Below are 21,975 nucleotides of genomic sequence, written 5' to 3' on the forward strand. Positions count from 1 at the left end.
TCTTATATGACCAATATTTTTGATAGATATATGCATATATAACATACATATTTGTATTAGATTAAGTCACAGGTATGAATATGATTCCTTATAATTAGACAGCTTGTGGATTCGAACCCTCAGCTTTCCTGTAGGAAGGTGACGGCACGAACCAGCGTGCAGTTACGTTACAACTACCTCAAAACGTGGAATTATCTTTTATGTGCATGTATTTAAAACTGCATGGGATCGGAGTTGACGTCAAAGAATATTTTGTCCTTTACCTTTGCGTAGTAACGTCTTTGATGATGAGATTTTTTTTATTTTGAAATATTTTGCAAAACAAACTGTGCGCTACATATTTATATTGTGGTTTTTTCACAGTATATTCATCTGAAAACTACAAGTATGCATTCATAAATATTATTACACATGTACAAAATATGTAGCGTTTTAATATATGTGATCAAAATATTATATATATCCATATATGTATAAACATTGGTAGTCCATTATTTAATATATACTGTATGTTAATATATGAAGATGCAAACCAGATAATCCCAGTTTATTTACAACTTGGCTTTTTCATTGTCATCATTTCTCTCACTGTACTCAGCATCATACCAGTCACAAGATCAGACAGGTTGTGTTCAGCAATGACGGTTCAAAACTACAAAAATAAAACCCAACTTGTTAAGAAAACTGAATTATCCTTACTGCAGTACTAAGATGCTCCTCACACACTTCGGCTGCTGATGACGTCACTCTAATGTGAAGAAATCTGTTAAAAGCTCTTCTGCTCATCCGACAGAACAGGAGAGACGAGGAAAAGTGGAAACTACTTTGAGTGATGAACAACAGTGTATCCATCCGCCCGTGACGTCAGCATCTCTGACCGCAGTGCGGGTTGTCAGATACGTCGGCGAGCACGGGGTTTTTGGTTTTGGTCTCTGCACAGGCACGATGGCACCAAACCTGACGACCTCGCCGTGACATCGAGACTTCAGAAAGCTGCGAAGCAGTCACTGCACAGAAAACAAGAAGTTAGCTCCGGCAAGTAACTCCCCTTAAAAACATTTTTACATTTCTGTTTGTGTGCAGATTAAACAAACGAGATGCAGTGTGTTGATTCGTACGTTTTAGACGTGCTGGCAGGTGTATTTTTGAAGTTTGGACAGAGCCAGGCTAGCTGTTTCCCCCTGCATCCAGTCTTTGCGCTAAGCTAGGCTAACCACATCCTGACATGAGACTGACGTCAATATTCTCATTTCACTGTCACCCACGTCAGCATATTTCCCAAAATATTAAACTGTTCCTTTATGATAATGTGATTTATTCATTACTATCACGTGACCTCCTGCAGTACTTTGGATAAAAGCCTGCAGCCTAAATGGCTGATTTGACTGGTTAGAAAGTAACTGATGGAAATAGATTCATGCTCCGGAGGCTTCACTGGCTTCAGGAAACTGAAAAGTGAAAGAGTAAAAATCTCTAATGTACAAGTTTATACTCCCTGATTTCTTCCCCTCTAAGCTCCAGAGGCTCCCACCGCTGTTAATTGATGAGTAAGACGAAACCCATTTCCCAAACGAGACCAGATGAGAGTACATCCAGACAGGCGTAATGAGTCTGTGTGAAGTTGGGACCATTACAGCTGCACAACAACAGGCTTCATTAACTGCAGCGATTGGCTTTCCAGAGGCCTGCGGTCACCGGCTGATTGCTGCAGGACATTAAGCAGAACCTCTGACTCCATTAAACAAAGTTTCTCTGAAAACATAACACAGCTTCCACTTTAACGAAACACTCTGACACAAGTCAGTCAGTTCGTCCGCTCTACTGTATGCGTTTAATCTTTATTTAACCTGCTTTAATCCTACTGTCAAAAATAACACAAGACAAATAACAGTCAAAAATCAGCTTAAGCTTAAGGACTGCATCAAACTGAGATCTATACAGAAATAAAGTCTGACACTGTAAAAGGCGTTCAGATAACCAGAAGTCATTCGGGAATATCTTCACTGTCATTTCAAGGTTCTGTCTTCTGTGCAGTTCTGAGATTTTCAGCATCAAACATTAGACAAACTGTTGTAAATGTTAAAGAAGAACCAAACAAGTGACGTGCAAAGATCAAAAATCTTTGAATAATTTTATTAACATCACATTTGGCACACAATTTTGTCCAAAGCAACTTATTTCCTCCTATGAAGTGATAAACTTTTAAGAGAGTTTGGTTGATGAAACCTTTTTGATAACTTATTGAACTGGCTAAGAGTCTGCAATCATGCTAGCAGCTCTGTGAGGCTGTACTTGAGCTAAATGCTAACAGCAGCATGCTAGCACGCTCACAATGACAATTCTGACATGCTGATGTTTGGCAGATATAATGTTTACCATGTTCACCATCTTAGTTTAGCATGTTAGCATGCTAACATTTGCTAATTAGCAGTAAACACAAAGTGCAGCTGAGGCTGATGGGAACGTCATTAGTTCTGCAGGTGTTTGGTCACAAACCAAAGTAGATTCATTAGATTAGATTCAACTTTATTGTCATGACACATGTACAAGTACAAGGCAACGAAATGCAGTTCAGGTTGAACCAGAAGTGCAATAAGCAAGTGCAGGATATAAAGTGTGTGTCAGGATAGAGCAGTATTGTGAAAATATTTTACAAGTGGTGCTATGGACATTATATACAGATGCCGTTACTATGAAGCAGTGCAATGAATATTAAGTAGTGCAAATTATGGACAGAAATAGTTAACAGTGCAGTAGATGAGTTATTGAAGTGTTCAGTACAGAGTACTGGAGTGCAGATGATGCAGTATATGTATAAATAAATAGTCCGGTAGTGCAAATGAACATGTGGTGCATGTAGCAAAAACAATATAGCAGCATTTAAAGTTAAGGTGTATGAGGGGACAGTGGAGTCAGCGGGGGGCAGAGTTCAGTAGAAAGACAGCTCTGGGAAAAAAGCTGTTTCTCAGGCTGCTGGTCCTGGTCCGGAGGCACCTGAGGCGAGAAACCAGTCTCTGGGCAGGGTGAGGAGTCCTTAAGAACGTTGCAGGCTCGACGCAGACAGAGTTTCCTCTGGATGTCCTCGATGGCTGGAAGTGGAGTCCCTGTGATGCGCCGGGCAGTTTTCACCACCTGCTGCAGAGCGCTGGGCTCTGGAGCAGTTCACCTACCAGACTGTGACTCAGCTGGTCTGGATGCTCTCTACTGTGCAGCAATAGAAGTTAATCAGGATAGCTAAGGACAGTTGGGTCTTCTTCAGTGTCATCAGGAAGAAGAGGCGCTGGTCAGCCTTCTTGACCAGGCAGGAGGTGTTGGTGGTCCAGGACAGGTTCTCCGAAATATGGGTCCCCAGGACCTTGCAGCTGGAGACACGCTCAACAGCCATCCCGTTAATGTGGATGGGGTCATGTGTGCCTCCTCTCTCCTTCCTGAAGTCCACGATGAGCTGCTTTTGTCTTGGAGGTGTTAAGGAGCAAGTTATTGTCTGAGCACCATGTGGCCAGGTGCTGGACCTCCTCCCTGTAGGCAGTCTCCTCGTTGTTGCTGATGAGACCAATCACCATAGTATCGTCTGCAAACTTGATGAGGCGTTAGATCCATGCGCAGGCCTGCAGTCGAGTGTGAAGAGGAAGGGGCTCAGCACACAGCCCTGTGGTACGCCAGTGTGATGGTGGTGGAGCAGTTGTGGCCTGACCTAACAAGCTGAGGTCTGTTTGTCAGGAAGTCCATAATCCAATTGCAAATGGAGGCATTAATGCCCAGGTTTCCAAGTTTGGTGATTAACTTGGAAAGGAATGACAGTGTTGAATGCAGAGCTGAAGTCAACAAATAGCATTTGTGCATAAGTGTTCTTATTGTCCAAGTGTGTGAGTACAGAGTGCAGTGCCATGGAGACTGCATCCTCTGTGCTCCTATTGCTGCGGTATGGGTCCAGTGTGGATGGGAGGAAGTCCTTTAGGTGTTCCAGCACTTCATAACAATGGGTGTGAGTGCTACCGGGCGGTAGTCGTTCAGGCACGTTGGACTCGAGTGTTTCGGCACTGGCACAATGGAGGTGGATTTAAAGCATGCTGGCACAGGTTGAAAATATCCGTAAAGACCCCAGCGAGCTGTGCTGCACAAGCCTTGAGTACGCGACCGAAGATGTCGTCTGGTCCAGCAGCCTTGCGCGCGTTGATCCGGCTCAATGCAGTGTAGACATCTGTGGAGGTTAGTGTGATGGTTGGGTGGTCAGTATTGAACACATTCAAGTGATGACCTGATGATGGCGCTAGAGTAAAAGTCAGAGGATCACTAAAGTCATTAGGATTCACTATCTGGAGACTACAAATACAAAATAAATGTACAAAATGTTCAGATTTTATGTCAATCCATACCACAGTTGGTACATTTCAGTCTGGACCAAAGTGGGGCCTACCCTAGCATTTTTGGATCCCTAGGCAAAATCTGCTCAGGAAAACAACACCTCTTCACATACCTTACTCCTGTTAGGTATAGTACCACCTTTACTCGTTCAACAGTAATAATGTGACCAACAGACTCTCCCTAGGTTTTCAGTGTTCGTTCATGCCAACTGTGTGGATGAATAAATGGACGTCCAGCAAAGAACACTTCACATACAACATGAGAAAAAAACGGAATCAAACAAGAGTCCCAACTTAACGTGGTGTCATACAATATTTGTACACTGTCAGATATTATAAAACAGGGAGCAGAATTCACTCTCTAGTAATGTTAAGTGATGGAATTGAGTGGTGAGGTAAAATTACTGTTTTTCTTAATGGAGTCTGGTGGGCCGTAGCGGCCATTTGTTTTGGTGGGGATGCTGGTGCTGTAGTGCAACGTTTAGCGGCAGTGAAGGTCTCTTACAGCACCTTTAAAGTTCCAACGCATAATTAAGGTCAGCAACACCTCTTCACATACCTTACTCCTCACACCTGTTAGGTATAGTACCACCTTTGCTCCATATTAATCAGAGAGGTGTTTCCCAATAATCATGTAAATCAGAGGGAGGAAACAAAGCCAACAGAGCTGCAGTAAGAGGCGGAGCAACACTGGAAAGACAAGATTTTCAACGTCACACTCCAGAAATGAAAGTTAAGTTTGTCAGAGTGGCAGCCACGCAGCAGTCGCGACAAGTCTCTGTTTCTCTCTAAAAGAAAATTCAAACTGAGTTCATCAGGTCTTTCTCAGCAACACAGCAGAGTCTCTGCCAAACACTGGTGAGTACAGCTGATCATATTTACAGTTTCAGCAACCAGGATTAACACAAAACTTCAGCTCTACTCAGGCAGGAAGTTCCACTCTTTGCATTTCATACTTGGTTAAAATATAACTATGGCTGTTTGTCCACAGGCCCACTATACAGTAGCCCACTTCAACTGCTTTAAACAGTCTCTCTGTGTCACTTCTCAGGACTTTAGTAACTTGTAACTGAATCTCTGAGGTTTAGCTTCACTCCAACTTTCCTGGTATTATTACTGTTTACTGATCGCTTCCTGCAGCCATTCTGCATTCTACTTCCTCTAGTTGTTTCACAATAAAAGCTTTCCACCAGCAAGCCAGCAGGAGGCTTTTAATGTGAAGCAGCAAGAGGAAATGTGTTTACCATCAAGAGCTTTGTTAGCAATACTATTCTTCAATAAAAAATTTGGTCTACACAATGGGAGTTCACGGCTGCTCACGGCTCGGCCAAATTCAAAATATTGCATGTATAATTAAAAATTACTTTAGATAATATCATGTGTTATGCTTAAAATAACAGTAATCACACTTCTTTCTTTTTAAACAAATACATAAAAGTGTATTTTGAATTAAATGTTTTTCTTCTTTCACGCTACGTGTGTAGATATGGCTGCTGCGAACTATCTGCGATCTGAAGATCAGTTTCTGTGCTCCATCTGTCTGGATGTGTTCACTGATCCTGTCAGCACACCATGTGGACACAACTTCTGCAAAAACTGCATCAACGTACACTGGGATACTAACGACCGGTGCCTGTGTCCGATGTGTAAAAAGGTTTTCAACACAAGACCTGAGCTGCAGGTCAACACTTTCATCTCTGAGATGGCTGCTCAGTTCAGACAGTCAGCTCAACAGAAAGCCAGCAGCAGCAGCTCAGAGACACAAGTGTCCAAACCAGGAGAAGTTCCCTGTGACGTCTGCACTGGAACCAAACTGAAGGCCCTGAAGTCCTGCCTGGTGTGTCTGGCCTCCTACTGTGAGACTCACCTGGAGCCTCATCTGACAGCTTCACGTCTGAAAAGACATCAGCTGATCAACCCTGTGGAGAACCTGGAAGGCAGGATGTGTACGAAGCACGATAAACCTCTGGAGCTGTTCTGTAAGACCGACCAGACATATGTCTGCGCGCTCTGCACTGTTTTAGACCACAAGACACATGAGTTTGTTCCTCTGAAGGAAGAATATGAAGGAAAGAAGGCCGAGCTGGGGAAGACAGAGGGTGAAATTCAGCAGATGATCCAGAAGAGACGACTAAAGATTCAGGAGATCAAACGCTCGGTTGACCTCGGTAAGGAAGATGCAGACAGAGAGATCGCAGAAGGTGTTCAGGTCTTCACTTCTCTGAAGGAGTCTGTTGAGAGAGGCCAGGCCAATCTCATCCACACGATCAAAGAGAAGCAGAAAACAACAGAGAAACAGGCCGAAGCTTTCATCAAAGAGCTGCAACAGGAAATCTCTGAGCTGATGAAGAGAAGGACTAAGGTGGAGCAGCTCTCACGCTCTCAAGACCACCTCCATCTTCTCCAGAGTTTGCAGTCCCTAAACACCCACCACCCACCATCCACCAAGGACTGGACAGAGGTCAGCGTCCGTCCACCATCATATGAGGGGACTGTGGTGAGAGCTGTGGTTCAGCTGGAGGAGACACTCAGTAAACAGATGAAGAAGCTGCTTGAAGCAGAGCTGAAGAGGATCCAGCAGTATGCAGTGGATGTGACTCTTGATCGTAATACAGCACATTGCAGTCTCATCCTGTCTAATGATGGGAAACAAGTGAATCATGGTGATGTTCAGATGAAACTTCCAAACAACCCAGAGAGATTTTCTTGCTGTATCTGTGTTTTAGGAAAGCAGAGTTTCTCTTCAGGCAGATTTTACTTTGAGGTTCAGGTTAAAGGAAAGACTGAATGGACTTTAGGAGTGTGCAGAGAGTCGATCGACAGGAAGGGAGAGTTCACACTGAGCCCTGAGGATGGTTACTGGACTATGTGGTTGAGAAATGGAAATGAGTACAAAGCTCTTGCTGGCCCTTCAGTCGGTCTCTCTCTGAAGTCTCAGCCTCAGAAGGTGGGGGTGTTTGTGCATTATGAGGAGGGTCTGGTCTCATTTTATGACGTAGATGCTGCTGCTCTTATCTACTCCTTTACTGGCTGCTCCTTCACTGAGAAACTCTTCCCATACTTCAGTCCCTGTCTTAATGATGGTGGTAAAAACTCTGCACCTCTGATCATCTCTCGTGTCAGAGTAAACTAATCACTTATCTAACTTCATGTATTGATTTATTTTTATTCAAGGGAACAAATACATATTTAGAGTTTACTGTGGTGATTGATTTATATTTCATTGTTAAGATTTTTTATTATATGTATCCCATTATATCGGCAACACATTAATTTGATGTATTCATTTCTTCAACCCATCGTAACACACTTTATGTGGAGAATATCTATAAAACCCACAGACATTTATTTTAAGAAATCACTGTTTCTAAAGACACAAAATATGTCAAGATGAATTTTGAGTAATTGTGTAAAAAAAATGCTGCAAAATATCTAGATTTTTTTCCTTTTTCTGTTTGATGTGCAGCCACAGAAAACATATTGATGAATATTTAATTGTGTCATAAAGCGTCATTTGAGAGTAAGGCCTTTTACATGTCTATAGTGTCTACAGAATACAGTTTGTAGCATAAAAAGTTAATGGACAATGTTAATCGCTAATGTAATTTTCTATTTTGTATGAAAAGTGGTTTGTTTAATTACTGGAATAAAAACTGTCAAATAAACTAGTTGTTGAACACAAGGCCTGAGTAAGCAGTGACTTGAGCACCAAACACTGAGCACAAAAGCCTGGTTTAAACATAAGTTGTATTTCATGACAAATGGCAGGAAGAAATGTTTGTTTCCACCAGCAGTGACTGAATACGCTCCGGCTGTAGGAGAGTGAACAGTGAGCGTGATATCAATGAGACAGAATTACGCTTGATCACAAGCTGAGGTCTGTTTGTCAGGAAGTCCATAATCCAATTGCAAATGGAGGCATTAATGCCCAGCTTTCCAAGTTTGGTGATTAACTTGGAAAGGAATGACAGTGTTGAATGCAGAGCTGAAGTCAACAAATAGCATTCGTGCATAAGTGTTCTTATTGTCCAAGTGTGTGAGTACAGAGTGCAGTGCCATGGAGACTGCATCCTCTGTGCTCCTATTGCTGCGGTATGGGTCCAGTGTGGATGGGAGGAAGTCCTTTAGGTGTTCCAGCACTTCATAACAATGGGTGTGAGTGCTACCGGGCGGTAGTCGTTCAGGCACGTTGGACTCGAGTGTTTCGTCACTGGCACAATGGAGGCGGATTTAAAGCACGCTGGCACAGCTGCATGGGCGAGGGACAGGTTGAAAATATCCGTAAAGACCGCTGCACAAGCCTTGAGTACGCGACCGAAGATGTCGTCTGGTCCAGCAGCCTTGCGCGCGTTGATCCGGCTCAGTGCAGTGCAGACATCTGTGGAGGTTAGTGTGATGGTTGGATGGTCAGTATTGAACACATTCAAGCGATGACCTGATGATGGTGCTAGAGGAAAAGTCAGAGGATCACCAAAGTTATTACGATTCATCCTGAGGGGAACATGAATGTGTGGACTAAATTTCATGACAATCCATCAAATAGCTGTTGAGATATTTCACTCAAAACCAAAAATGTGAACATCATGCTGGTGCTAGAGGAAAAGTCAGAGGATCACAAAAGTCATTAGGATTCACAAGCTGGAGACTACGAATACAAAATAAATGTACAAAATGTTCAGATTTCATGTCAATCCATACCACAGTTGGTACATTTCAGTCTGGACCAAAGTGGGGCCTACGCTAGCATTTTTGGAGCCCTAGGCAAAATCTGCTCAGGAAAACAACACCTCTTCCCATACCTTACTCCTCACACCTGTTAGGTATAGTACCACCTGTGGTCCATATTAAAATCAGAGAAAACCCAGGTGTTTCCCAATAATCATGTAAATCAGACGGAGGAAACAAAACCAACAGAGCTGCAGTAAGAGGTGGAGCAACACTGGAAAGAGGAGAGCTTCAACGTCACACTCCAGAAATGAAAGTTAAGTTTGTCAGAGTGGCAGCCACGCAGCAGTCGAGACAAGTCTCTGTTTCTCTCTAAAAGAAAATTCAAACTGAGTTCATCAGGTCTTTCTCAGCAACACAGCAGAGTCTCTGCCAAACACTGGTGAGTACAGCTGATCATATTTACAGTTTCAGCAACCAGGATTAACACAAGACTTCAGCTCTACTCAGGCATGAAGTTCCACTCTTTGCATTTCATACTTGGTTAAAATATAACTATGGCTGTTTGTCCATAGGCCCACTATACAGTAGCCCACTTTAACTGCTTTAAACAGTCTCTCTGTGTCACTTCTCAGGACTTTAGTAACTTGTAACTGAATCTCTGAGGTTTGGAGTTTAGCTTCACTCCAACTTTCCTGGTATTATTACCGTTTATTGATCGCTTCCTGCAGCCATTTTGCATTCGACTTCCTCTGGCTATTTCTCAATAAAAGCTTTCCACCAGCGAAACAGCAGGAGGCTTTTAATGTGAAGCAGCAAGAAGAAATGCCATGCATTTGCCATCAAGAGCTTTGTTAGCAGTGCTATTCTTCAATAAGAATCGGTCTACACAACAGGATATGAACACACACATGTATAATTCAAAATTACTTTAGCTAATATGTGTTATGCTTAAAATAACATTAAACACACTTCTTTCTTTTTAAACAAATAATTAAAAAAGTGCATTTTGATTTAAATGTTCATCTTCTCTTTCACACTACATGTGTAGATATGGCTGCTGCGAACTATCTGCGATCTGAAGATCAGTTTCTGTGCTCCATCTGTCTGGATGTGTTCACTGATCCTGTCACCACATCATGTGGACACAACTTCTGCAAAAATTGCATCAATGAACACTGGGATACTAAAGACCAGTACCTGTGTCCGATGTGTAAAAAGGTTTTCTACACAAGACCTGAGCTGCACGTCAACACTTTCATCTCTGAAATGGCTGCTCAGTTCAGACAGTCAGCTCAACAGGAAGCCAGCAGCAGCAGCTCAGAGACACAAGTTGCCAAACCAGGAGAAGTTCCCTGTGACGTCTGCACTGGAACCAAACTGAAGGCCCTGAAGTCCTGCCTGGTGTGTCTGGCCTCCTACTGTGAGACTCACCTGGAGCTTCATCTGACAGTGTTGGGCATGAAAAGACATCAGCTGATCGACCCTGTGGAGAACCTGGAAGGCAGGATGTGTACGAAGCACGATAAACCTCTGGAGCTGTTCTGTAAGACCGACCAGACATGTGTCTGCATGCTCTGCCCTGTTTTAGACCACAAGACACATGATGTTGTTCCTCTGAAGGAAGGATATGAAGAGAAGAAGGCCGAGCTGGGGAAGACAGAGGCTGAAACTCAGCAGATGATCCAGAAGAGACGACTAAAGATTCAGGAGATCAAACGCTCGGTTGACCTCGGTAAGGAAGATGCAGACAGAGCGATAGCAGAAGGTGTTCAGGTCTTCACTTCTCTGATGGCGTCTGTTGAGAGAGGCCAGGCCAATCTCATCCACACGATCAAAGCGAAGCAGAAAACAACAGAGAAACAGGCCGAAGCTTTCATCAAAGAGCTGCAACAGGAAATCTCTGAGCTGATGAAGAGAAGGACTGAGGTGGAGCAGCTCTCACGCTCTGAAGACCACCTCCACCTCCTCCAGAGTGTCCAGTCCCTAAACACCCACCGCCCACCATCCACCAAGGACTGGACAGAGGTCAGCGTCCCTCCACCATCATATGAGGGGACTGTGGTGAGAGCTGTGGCTCAGCTGCAGGAGACACTCAGTAAAAAGATAAAGAAGCTGCTTGAAGCAGGGCTGAAGAGGGTCCAGCAGTATGCAGTGGATGTGACTCTTGATCCTGATACAGCACATCGCAGTCTCATCCTGTCTAATGATGGGAAACAAGTGAATCATGGTGATATAAAGAAGAAACTTCCAAACAATCCAGAGAGATTTTCTACCAGTCTCTGTGTTTTAGGAAAGCAGAGTTTCTCTTCAGGCAGATTTTACTTTGAGGTTCAGGTTAAAGGAAAGACTAAATGGACTTTAGGAGTGTGCAGAGAGTCGATCAACAGGAAGGCAGACATTACACTGAGCCCTGAGGATGGTAACTGGACTATTGGGTTGAGAAATGGAAATGAGTACAAAGGGTACAAAGCTCTTGCTGGCCCTTCAGTCCGTCTCTCTCTGAAGTCTCAGCCTCAGAAGGTGGGGGTGTTTGTGCATTATGAGGAGGGTCTGGTCTCATTTTCTGACGTAGATGCTGCAGCTCTTATCTACTGCTTTACTGGCTGCTCCTTCACTGAGAAACTCTTCCCATACTTCAATCCCGGTGATAATTATGGTGGTAAAAACTCTGCACCTCTGATCATCTCTCCTGTCAGAGTAAACTAATCACTTTGTCTTACTTCATGTATTGAATTATTTTTATTCAAGGGAAGAAATGTACATGTTTAGTGACACTGTATAGTTTTATCACATCTTATTTTCTACAAAATCTGTTTACTGTGGTAATTGATTTATATTTCATTGTTAAGATTTTTTATTATATGTATCCCATTACATCAGCCACACATTAATTTGATGCATTCATCTCTTCAACCCTGCATCCTAACACACTTTATGTGGAGAATATCTATAAAACCCACAAACATTTATTTTCAGTTCCAGAAGAAACAGTTTTCAAAGACTTTTGTAAAAAAATGCTGCAAAATATCTAGATTTTTTTCTTTTTCTGTTTGATGTGCAGCCACAGAAAACATATTGATGAATATTTAATTGTGTTATAAAGCTTCATTTGAGAGCAAGGCCTTTCACATGTCTATAGTGTCTACAGAATACAGTTTGTAGCATAAAAAGTTAATGGACAAGTTAATTGCTAATGTAATTTTCTATTTTGTGTGAAAAGTGGTTTGTTTAATTACTGGAATAAAAACTGTAAAATAAACTAGTTGTTGAACACTGAACACAAAAGCCTTGTTTACATTTAAGTTGTATTTCATGACAAATACATTGTGTTTCCTGCGGCTGCTTCACAATAAAAGCCCCCCGGTGTTTCACCAGTTATTCAATTATTCAGCTTGTTATATAACAATCATGCTTTCGACCCGAGCAGAGAAAGACATCGTCGAGAAACAAGGTCACTCGGCCGTCCACGATGCGAAGTGGCCAGGGATAGGGACAGGCTATTAGCTAGCTGCTAGCTAAGCTTAAATAGCTAGCTGTGCTTGATAAGAATAATGGCATTATTATACATACCTCTGTATTTTGCTTTATTTTCATCATCTTCCTTCTGCACCAGATGGCTTGGACCTCTTCATCATAAATGAATGAGACAAAAAGACTACAGTTTAAATATCTTCACCTGTTTTGCTTTACTGTCAGTTGTCTGTTAATGCATAGTTCATGTGTTGTGCCCTCGCTTAGTCGATCGGCCGCGCCGCCGGTGTGCAGCACGCCACAAAAAACAGATCAACCAGTTAATATCTGGATACATGGTGGCACCCTAGGCGGCCCCTTATACGGCCTATGCTTAGGGCCGGCCATGAACGTTTCGGCTGTTGTCTGGTTACTGTGCGGTCTGCATACTGGTGTCTTTACTTGACCAAAGGTTGCTTGTGAGACAAAGAAGCACCACTCTCAACAGACTAACAGAGGGGTGAGTCTTCTGCCATGAAACGATCAGCTGACCACGTCACATCATTTAGGAGTCAGTTTTCTGTTAAACTTCCTGATCATATCAGATCAATAATTTAAGCTGATCTGAATCAAGTAGCTTGTGAAAAATGTGGTGTGTCAAAGTCAGTACGCTACACCTGCTATTGTGATGTGTCATATCAACATTTCATTTGTACATTTAAATTGGTGATCAGATCAGAAATATGTTGAGAGGCCAGGCCAATCTCATCCATACAATCAAAGAGAAGCAGAAAACAACAGAAAAACAGACCGAAGCTTTCATCAAAGAGCTGGAACAGGAAATCTCTGAGCTGATGAAGAAAAGGACTGAGGTGGAGCAGCTCTCACGCTCTGAAGACCACCTCCATCTTCTCCAGAGTTTCCAGTCCCTAAACACCCACCACCCACCACCCACCAAGGACTGGACAGAGGTCAGAGTCCGTCCACCATCATATGAGAGGACTGTGGCTCAGCTGTGGCTCAGCTGCTATTGTGATGTGTCATAATCAACATTTCATTTGTACATTTGAATTGGTGATCAGAGATTTAAACTGAATCTATGAGATTTATTTATTTATAACTTTAGTTATTTACAAATGTTGAAAACTGAACATAAATAGATTCAAATACAGCATGATTTCAACCCTACAGTATGATGGGAGACTGATGAGTCTCTCTGCTCTGTGTTTCCTCCTCAGTGAGGCAGCTGGTGGAGATTCAGTGGACGTAATCAGTTTTTGTTAATTCCATTACAGTTAATGGGGCGTAAACTATCAGCCAACCTTCTCTGCAACTCTGAGGAACAAGTGAGATCCACAAAACCGCTCGCGTCAACTCCTCTAATGACGTTTGTAATGAAATCTAGTAAAGAAGGAAGTAACGACTTAATCACTGCAGGACTTTTTCACAAAAGATGTTTTATGTGAAGTTTCATGGCAGAGAGAGAGAGAGCGCCTCCCTATGGACATTTCAAAACAAGTGTTTGATCTGATTTACTGCATGCTTAGTCTGTCAGCGGTGGAAGAAGTATTCAGATCCTTCACTTAAAGGTCCATTTAGGAGGAGCTGTCGGCAGAAATGGAATATAATATTTATGAGTATGTTTTCATTAGTGTATAATCACCTGAAAATAAGAATCGTTGTGTTTTCGTTACCTTAGAATAAGCCCTTTATATCTACAGAGGGAGCGGGTCCCCTTCCACGGAGGCCGCCATGTTTCTACAGTAGCCCAGAACGAGCGAGCAATGGACCGCTAGCTGCATGGCTAAGTGAGCTATGGTGATGCTATCTGTCTATCAGGAAACAGAGGACATAAGAGGGAAAAACAGAAAATATTTTCTCCATAAACTATGATCCAGTTTCAGTAAAAATTAGTGAATAAAGTTGTGTTTTTGTACAGTAAGTTAATCAGTGATGCTCTGGCGTCTATCGATGTTTCCAACCTAATTCATGTCTCTTTTGTGGTCTGATAAACAGTAAATTCAGGGGGATTTCACTGCTGGATGCCACTAAATCCTTCACACTGGACCTTTAAGCAAAAGCAGCACACTGAGCAGTAAATGCTCCTGTCAGTGTCTTCCTGTTATATCTGATGTTTCTGGATTAATGTTCCTGCTGCATTTTACTGCTGCAGATGTTTAAGGTTGAGCTCATTTTAACTGCTTTATATACTGTTGGGTAGTTTAATCTGCAGCAATGCATCATGGTCTATAAGGTCATCATGTGTTTGTAGCGTTGCTACCTCAAATTTGTACTCGAGTACACTAAATGTTACATTCCTCCACTGGTGAGAGCTGATGTAGCTCAGACACAACCTGCGAGTTCAGCTAGTTCTCTAACAGATTATTTTATGTCTATTTCAGCTCAAAGATCTGAGGAATAATGAAGAAACATTCAAAACTCTCTCAGGAGAAACTGAAGGAGGCTGTGTTGAGTTTGGTGGATCTCTGCTGCCATCTAGTGTCCTGACACCGGAGACAAAAGAACCAGTTCATGACTGAACCAGCTTTCATCCAGTCCAGGAACTGTACTTTAGTACAATGCTGAGGTAGCTGAATGTGAAAACCATCTGAAGGATGAAGTGTTTCCTTTATGGGTCGAGAAACTTCTCAAGCTAAATAAACTTTTTTTTTAACCCACTTGGATTAAACATGTTAACATCTGCAGCAGTAAAATGCAACACACACATTAATGCAGCAGGAATATGAATCCAGAAACATCAGATATAATAAAACACTGACAGGAGCGTCTTACTGCACAGGGACGACTTTTACTTGACTCAAACACAGTAAGGAGGAGACTGTATGAACTCAAACTAACCTTCAGCTCAGAGCCGAAACTGGGATTTTAGAAATACTAAGAGGAGTTCTGCATGTGGCTTCAATGGACGACAAATGCTTCCTGGTTTGGTTAGAACTAGGACTAACCAGCAGGCTTTTGATATAATTTTTCACACATTTCTATAAAAAACATTTTTAAAAGCTTGCAGGCCTACAACACTGGTGGTGAGAGTATTACACACACTGAAAAAATAAAACTTGGTAAAATAAATCCACCACAGGATTTGACCGACTAGAGCGAAGACCTGAAGGGGTCACTGATCATTAACCTCATTAGGTCCCGCTCTGTTCACATGGGGAGGGACGAGCCTCATGTTCAGGACGACTCGAGACCGTTGCATGAAGGTTTGCAGATGTAATGGGTTCCAGGTTGTCCCCCCTTTACATTATTTATTGCTTATTATCTGACTTCCTAACTGTAGCACTTGCCTTCAGATAAGAGGCGTCCCTGTGAAGCGGCACCTCATGGCGGCCAATGTATTAAACCAACATAATGGCCGAACTTGTTAAGATAAATCCTTTGTATGTCCGGTGGACATGTGGTGGGGCGACCGCATGGTCTCAAGCACCGCAAGTATAGTTGTTCTCCCTCCCCCCAGAAAAATATAAAAATATTTTTCACGAGTGATATTTACAGTAGTCCAATATGACATTAATGCAGCATAAAAGCCCACGAAGCAGTCTGAGCTGAACCATCTTCAACAAAAACTTCAGCTTAAAATAAAACGTGCAGCAGCATTAAATACAAATCTGTTGTGTAAAAACTCAGTTTGACTTAAGATTTATTAGATACACATATTTGACTTAAAATCCACAATCACATGTACAACAAATATATACAAAAATCTCTCTTTTTACAGCCGATAGAGAAGGCAGCGGCCTTTAACATGGAATAAAAGCTAAAGTAGGAAGCGGTTTGCGTCAGTGTCCGAACATCTCCTGCGAGGCGTAGGTCATGTAGAGGAAGCCGTCCTCGTCCTGGTGGTCTTTGTACACCTGAGCCATGGTGAGGGACATGCTGGCCAGCCCGCTGTTGTTGACGAGCAGGTAGAAGGCCTGCGAGGGCAGCAGCGCCATCCTGTTCCTGAGAGACAGAGGACAGAGACAGACAGACAGCCGTTAACGAGAGACGTCCTGCCGTTAGCGGACTCACATGTGATGCTGCTTCAGCGACGACGTGCCGCTGTTTAACTGCCACCGGCTCACTTCAGCCGAGTCTGAGAGGGTTTACTGTGTTCACGCTGGAGAAAAATGACAAAAACCTCAACAGGAATGTTAGTATGCAGAGTAAAACTGCAGTGCTCCCTTAGTGTGCTCTTGATGGACACTATTGTCCCACAATGCATTGCACGAAGAAAATGAGGCACCATTTGAAAGCTTTTTAAAAAATAAATATAAAAACATCGTGGATGGGCAGAAAACTGCTCCAGGAACAAACTAGGTAAAAGTTCTTGCTCTGATGAAATAACACAAGGCCGATCTGAGATTAAAGTTAATTGATCCAAATTAATCTCAAATATTATTCCGTCACATGTCAATAACGCACTCTCATGCTCAGATTTTGCTTTCTCTGCTTGCAATATTATAAGTTGTTAGTTTCATCTCCTGCGTCGCTGTCAAGCCCCGTCTCCGGGTTTTTACTGGTTTCATACTGGACCCTGATTGGCTCCAAACTAGCTGTGATGTCATGACTCCTGCAGGTACGACCGGGTGTTAAACAGATTTAACGCCAAAAAAACGTCCTTCTGCACAGTGAAGGGAAATAAGCAACATGTGCTTTAATTACTTATTAACTCCAGACAGTTTGACAGCCATCATCATCTATAACTACAAAAACAGTCAAGAACGTAGATTTATTGTACCAAGTGGAAGAGTAGCGTATAAAATGACTACAGTACCATCAGCATGTAGCATTGCTTTGGTTATTGAACCTTGAGCTATAACTGATTCTAGAGCAGCCGGACTACTGCCGACTTCCTGCCGTGTCATCGTGACCAAGGCCAAAATTAGGAACTTCCCAGAAATCTGGAGGTGAAAGACTCAAACCCAGCAGAGCAGCAAGACGCCGGTTCCTATTCTGAGCGTTTATCATCCGTCAGGTCATTCTCACTCTGGAGGAGAAGCCCCGACACGTTTCATACGCCGGCTGCAGAGAAACGTCTGAAGCTGACCCTCAGTCGGCCAAACCGAAGCAGTTTCTTTAAAGCAGACGTAACAGTGCTCACGCCTGTATTTACACTGACCGGCTGCTGTAATCCTGCGTCCTGTCACTACTGGCTGTAGAGGAAGGAGGCCGCGAGTGTGACGGGACGCCGAAGCCAGTCCTCGGTTCTGTGCAAAAGCCTCAGCAGTCTGAGTTTCCAGATCAAGAGGTTGTCTAAAGGTCATCTTTAGCGCCAACTTCCCTCCTCGGCCTGCTCTTAGATTGATGAAGGGCCTCAGTAAGAAGCCGTAGGTCTTCGAATGATCCGATCACACAAACCCACGAGGATGTAGTTTTGGTTTCAGTCGCTGTTCAGAGATTCATTTATCAGGTTTCTGCCTCAACACAACACAGCAGAGAGATCTGTCCAACGGGTTCATCCACAAACTGAGTCTCTGCAGCAGCTCGGGATAATCCCCTGAAGAAGAAGACGCCCCTGTAAAAACCTTCGTTTCCTGTTACAGGCCGAGCTCAGAAACTACACCTGCACCACCTGGAGACCGACGTCTCAACGGTAACACACAAAGCCAAAAACTACCTGCACGGAGAGACCAGAGGCAGCCCGGACCGCTACTGCGGCGAGAGCCGGCCTACACGTTAAAGCGAGGGCCGTGTGTTGGGGGGCCCCAGTGTGTTGGGGGGGGGCCCAGTGTGTTGGGGGGGGGCCCAGTGTGTTGGGGGGGGGCCCAGTGTACTTGGGGGTCCTTTAACAGAAGAAGCTCTGAAGTGTCAAGTCATCATCAGCTGTTCTGCAACATTATGAAGCGAAGTCTGATCCTTCACGTCGCAGGCGGCTGCCGAGGAGACGCTTTAACACATGTTCACAGATGTTAGGACTCAGAGCGACTCAGCAGTTTGTAGACTGACACTGTTTCTGCTGCGTCATCACGACACAGGAGAGGGAAGCTGAAAAATGTACAACTTTATGAATGAAGTTTGGTTAGTTCCAGAAAACAGACCCATCCTTCCATCTGAGCAACATTTACTTATTCCAAATAAAGATAATAAAACAAAAAAAAAAACTTTAAATCTAAAGAGGAAAAAGTCTTAAAGTGAGACAAGACATTTTCAGAAACATACAGCTTATTGTTCCAGAGCTGAAAACAAACAATCGATAGTGATCGGAAGAAATATAACTTGATAATCGATTAATTGTTAAAAGCCAAACTTTTCATGGTTCCAGCCTCTAAATCTGAGGATTTGCTGTTTTTGTCTTATGCGATAAAATAAGTGAATATTTTTGGGGGTTTTAGGAAACCGAAAGCAGATATTTGTCACCTTTTAAAAGATGACATCATCAGCACGTTAATCAATAACAAAAACACTTTTTAGTTGCAGCAGCACTCTCCCAGCAAATAGCCACATCCCAAATACCTCCACATCATTCAACGCATTCCCCCCCCCAAAAAAACCCCAGCCCGACACCTGGCAGCGCGAGGGCTTTACCTGATGATGGTGACGAACTGCGTCATGGTGAGCTCGTGCGGCACCAGGAACTTGGTTTTGTCCAGCAGCGGCAGATACTTCTCCCGCTCGTAGCGCTCGATGATCACCTGCGAGCAGCCGTGAGACAGGTGAGGGACAGGTGAGGGACAAGCGAGGACGTTAAGCCTGCGGTACCAGGTTTAATCATCAGTCATTTCTGCCGCCAACTCACCGGGATCTTGTTGGGGAACTTGGACCGGATCCCCGCCACCTCGTGTTTCCTCGTAGCTGTGCGGAGATAAAGAAAACGTCAGACATTTTTCACGTTTAAACGACTTTTCCGTCCAGTTTTCCGGTGTTTGGGGCATTTACCGAAGCTCTTCCTCAGTTTGAAGGGTTTGTTCTGCAGCTGGGGTTTGTCAAACGGCGGCATGGCGTCTGTGCACCGGAGGGCGCGGAGCTGCTGGGCGCGGCGGTGCACCCCGAGCGGCCGTTAAATAGGGCGGAGGGGCGGCTGTGGCGCATCAGCTGATTAGCACATGGCCGCGGCCACAGCGGGATCATCTGCGGATTTAACCACGTTAGAGCCAGACAGGCCGGGGGGGGGGGTCGGAGCCCGCAGGGCCGGTCTCAGCAGGTTCGGGGCCCTACAAGCTTGGTCCAAGTCCAAGTTTTTTCTTTAACAGGCAAGTCATTTATTACCCCCAAAAAAAAAAAAAGTTAACGCTTAAAATGTATTATTGGGTGCACCTAAATTATGTTCTGGTAGCACCTAAATGAAAAAGTTAGATGCACCAGTGCCACCAATGTAAAAAGTTAGTCTGGTCCAGCAGTTTTCCCTGGACCCCCCTCAGGGAGTGCCACGATAACTTTGGCTCCTGGTTTTAAATTCCCGGAGCTCGTTTAAGCGTTGACTTTCAAATGAAGATTATCTATTTCCCACTGCGTACACACAATGCATCATGTCTTGACAAGGTCAGAGGTTATGTCAAGTCAAGTCCCAAGTCAGTCCCCAACATATAGTATCCGGTCGTAGTGTTTAGCAGCCGTTTTTCTGGCGACAAAGCCGGTTATTTTGACCCAAACTATGATCTTTTCCTGAACCACAGCGCTGTTCCAACTTTAAACAGAATTATTCCGCTGATAACGGCCATTTGATGCGCGTTAAATGTCGTCTGAAAGCTTTACTCAACGCATCCGTGGTTCGCAGAAACGTGCCGTTACAATGCCGACGTTTTATTCTGCCGACTGGGTCGATTAGTCGTTATCAGGCTAACGTTAGCTAGCTTCAGAGTTGTGAGAGAACAGGTTGTATCTGGCTAACGTTAGCTAGCTTCGGAGTTGTGAGAGAACAGGTTGTATCTGGCTAACGTTAGCTAGCTTCGGAGTTGTGAGAGAACAGGTTGTATCTGGCTAACGTTAGCTAGCTTCGGAGTTGTGAGAGAACAGGTTGTAGATGGCTAACGTTAGCTGGCTTCGGAGTTGTGAGAGAACAGGTTGTAGATGGCTAATGTTAGCTAGCTTCGGAGTTGTGAGAGAACAGGTTGTATCTGGCTAATGTTAGCTGGCTTCGGAGTTGTGAGAGAACAGGTTGTATCAGGCTAATGTTAGCTAGCTTCGGAGTTGTGAGAGAACAGGTTGTATCAGGCTAACGTTAGCTAGCTTCGGAGTTGTGCGAGAACAGGTTGTATCTTGCTAACGTTAGCTGGCTTCGCAGTTGTGAGAGAACAGGTTGTATCAGGCTAACGTTAGCTGGCTTCGCAGTTGTGAGAGAACAGGTTGTATCAGGCTAACGTTAGCTAGCTTCGCAGTTGTGAGAGAACAGGTTGTATCTGGCTAACGTTAGCTAGCTTCGCAGTTGTGAGAGAACAGGTTGTATCTGGCTAACGTTAGCTAGCTTCGGAGTTGTGATAGAACAGGTTGTATCTGGCTAACGTTAGCTAGCTTAAGAGTTGTGAGAGAACAGGTTGTATCTGGCTAACGTTAAGTAAAAAAAAGCTCCCTTCAGATGGAACTTAAAACTCTACTGATGATGTAACAAAAATAACATTTAAAAAAAATAATCTTTGTATCTGCAAATTTGGGGATTTTCAATTCATTTTTATTTATATAACGGCAATTATCTCAGTGCGCTTTTCCTACAGAGCAGGTCTAGACCGAACTCTTTATAATATTATTTACAGAGACCCAACAAATCCCACCGTGAGCAAGCACTTGGCCACAGCGGCGAGGAAAACTTCCTTTAAGAGGCAGAAACCTCGAGCAGAACCAGACTCAGGGGGGGCGGCCATACTGTCATTATTTTTATAGGAATAATAATGTCAGCATCAGTAACAGAGCCAATAACAACAACTTTAGCAGCAGTTGTCGAGCAGGAACACGGGGGCAGCAGGTGGCCCACAACCACAGATCCAGACTCTGCAGGAACACGGGGGCAGCAGGTGGAACCACAACCACAGATCCAGACTCTGCAGGAACACGGGGGCAGCAGGTGGCCCACAACCACATATCCAGACTCTGCAGGAACACGGGGGCAGCAGGTGGAACCACAACCACAGATCCAGACTCTGCAGGAACACGGGGGGCAGCAGGTGGCCCACAACCACAGATCCAGACTCTGCAGGAACACGGGGGCAGCTGGTGGCCCACAACCACAGATCCAGACTCTGCAGGAACACGGGGGCAGCAGGTGGCCCACAACCACAGATCCAGACTCTGCAGCTCCGGAGGCAGAAATACCTGCTGAAAGCGACAGAAGGAGAGAGGAGAGAAACGAGAAAGCACAAAACTACGGGAGAGAGAAGATGTCGAGTTAGTAACATGCAGTAATGGGATAAAGATGCATACAGACGGAGAGGGAGAGGAGGAGAGAGGTGCATCATGGGAAGTCTCCCGGCAGTCTAGGCCTATAGCAGCATAACTAAGTTCAGGTTCAGGACTCACCCAAGCCAGCCCTAACTATAAGCTTTATCAAAGAGGAAAGTCT

At 44.0% G+C, this 21,975-nt stretch overlaps 3 protein-coding genes across 7 annotated transcripts in view; 2 read left to right on the top strand and 1 right to left on the bottom strand.

The window, feature by feature from the left end:
• Nucleotides 1-8,046, top strand: part of LOC122873028 (NACHT, LRR and PYD domains-containing protein 12-like) — a 1,034,258-nt gene extending 1,026,212 nt beyond the window's left edge. For 4 of the 5 annotated variants that reach the window (XM_044189279.1, XM_044189290.1, XM_044189282.1 and 1 more), the window contains one exon: nt 5,849-8,046. In XM_044189279.1, coding sequence (XP_044045214.1) covers nt 5,849-7,497 — 1,649 coding nt within the window. In that variant the 3' untranslated portion in view covers nt 7,498-8,046. Of the gene's footprint in view, nt 1-4,776; nt 5,223-5,848 lie in introns of those variants that run through there. The other variant, XM_044189284.1, reaches the window with a different exon arrangement.
• A 1,150-nt stretch (nt 8,047-9,196) lies between these two features.
• Nucleotides 9,197-12,291, top strand: LOC122873053 (E3 ubiquitin-protein ligase TRIM39-like). Its single transcript, XM_044189360.1, has 2 exons — nt 9,197-9,471; nt 10,081-12,291. Exon 2 carries the CDS (start codon nt 10,083-10,085, stop codon nt 11,736-11,738), a length of 1,656 nt encoding a protein of 551 aa, XP_044045295.1. The 5' UTR covers nt 9,197-9,471; nt 10,081-10,082; the 3' UTR covers nt 11,739-12,291.
• A 3,835-nt stretch (nt 12,292-16,126) lies between these two features.
• Nucleotides 16,127-19,552, bottom strand: map1lc3c (microtubule-associated protein 1 light chain 3 gamma). The gene is made up of 4 exons (XM_044189420.1): nt 19,362-19,552; nt 19,222-19,277; nt 19,011-19,117; nt 16,127-16,445 (listed from the first exon to the last, which is right to left on the bottom strand). The coding sequence occupies exons 1-4, from the start codon at nt 19,420-19,422 to the stop codon at nt 16,283-16,285; spliced, it is 387 nt and encodes a 128-aa protein (XP_044045355.1). The 5' UTR covers nt 19,423-19,552; the 3' UTR covers nt 16,127-16,282.
• Between the last annotated feature and the right edge of the window lie 2,423 nt (nt 19,553-21,975).

Source organism: Siniperca chuatsi, linkage group LG3 (assembly GCF_020085105.1).
Source record: "Siniperca chuatsi isolate FFG_IHB_CAS linkage group LG3, ASM2008510v1, whole genome shotgun sequence".
Lineage (NCBI taxonomy): Eukaryota > Metazoa > Chordata > Actinopteri > Centrarchiformes > Sinipercidae > Siniperca > Siniperca chuatsi.

Coding starts and splice junctions, on each gene's coding strand:
- LOC122873053 (XM_044189360.1), top strand. CDS start 10,083: ATGGCTGCTGCGAACTATCTGCGATCTGAAGATCAGTTTCTGTGCTCC.
- map1lc3c (XM_044189420.1), bottom strand. CDS start 19,422: ATGCCGCCGTTTGACAAACCCCAGCTGCAGAACAAACCCTTCAAACTG. Junction 19,278..19,361: donor CAAACTGAGGAAGAGCTTCG/GTAAATGCCCCA, acceptor ATCTCCGCACAG/CTACGAGGAAACACGAGGTG. Junction 16,446..19,010: donor CAGTTCGTCACCATCATCAG/GTAAAGCCCTCG, acceptor TCTGTCTCTCAG/GAACAGGATGGCGCTGCTGC.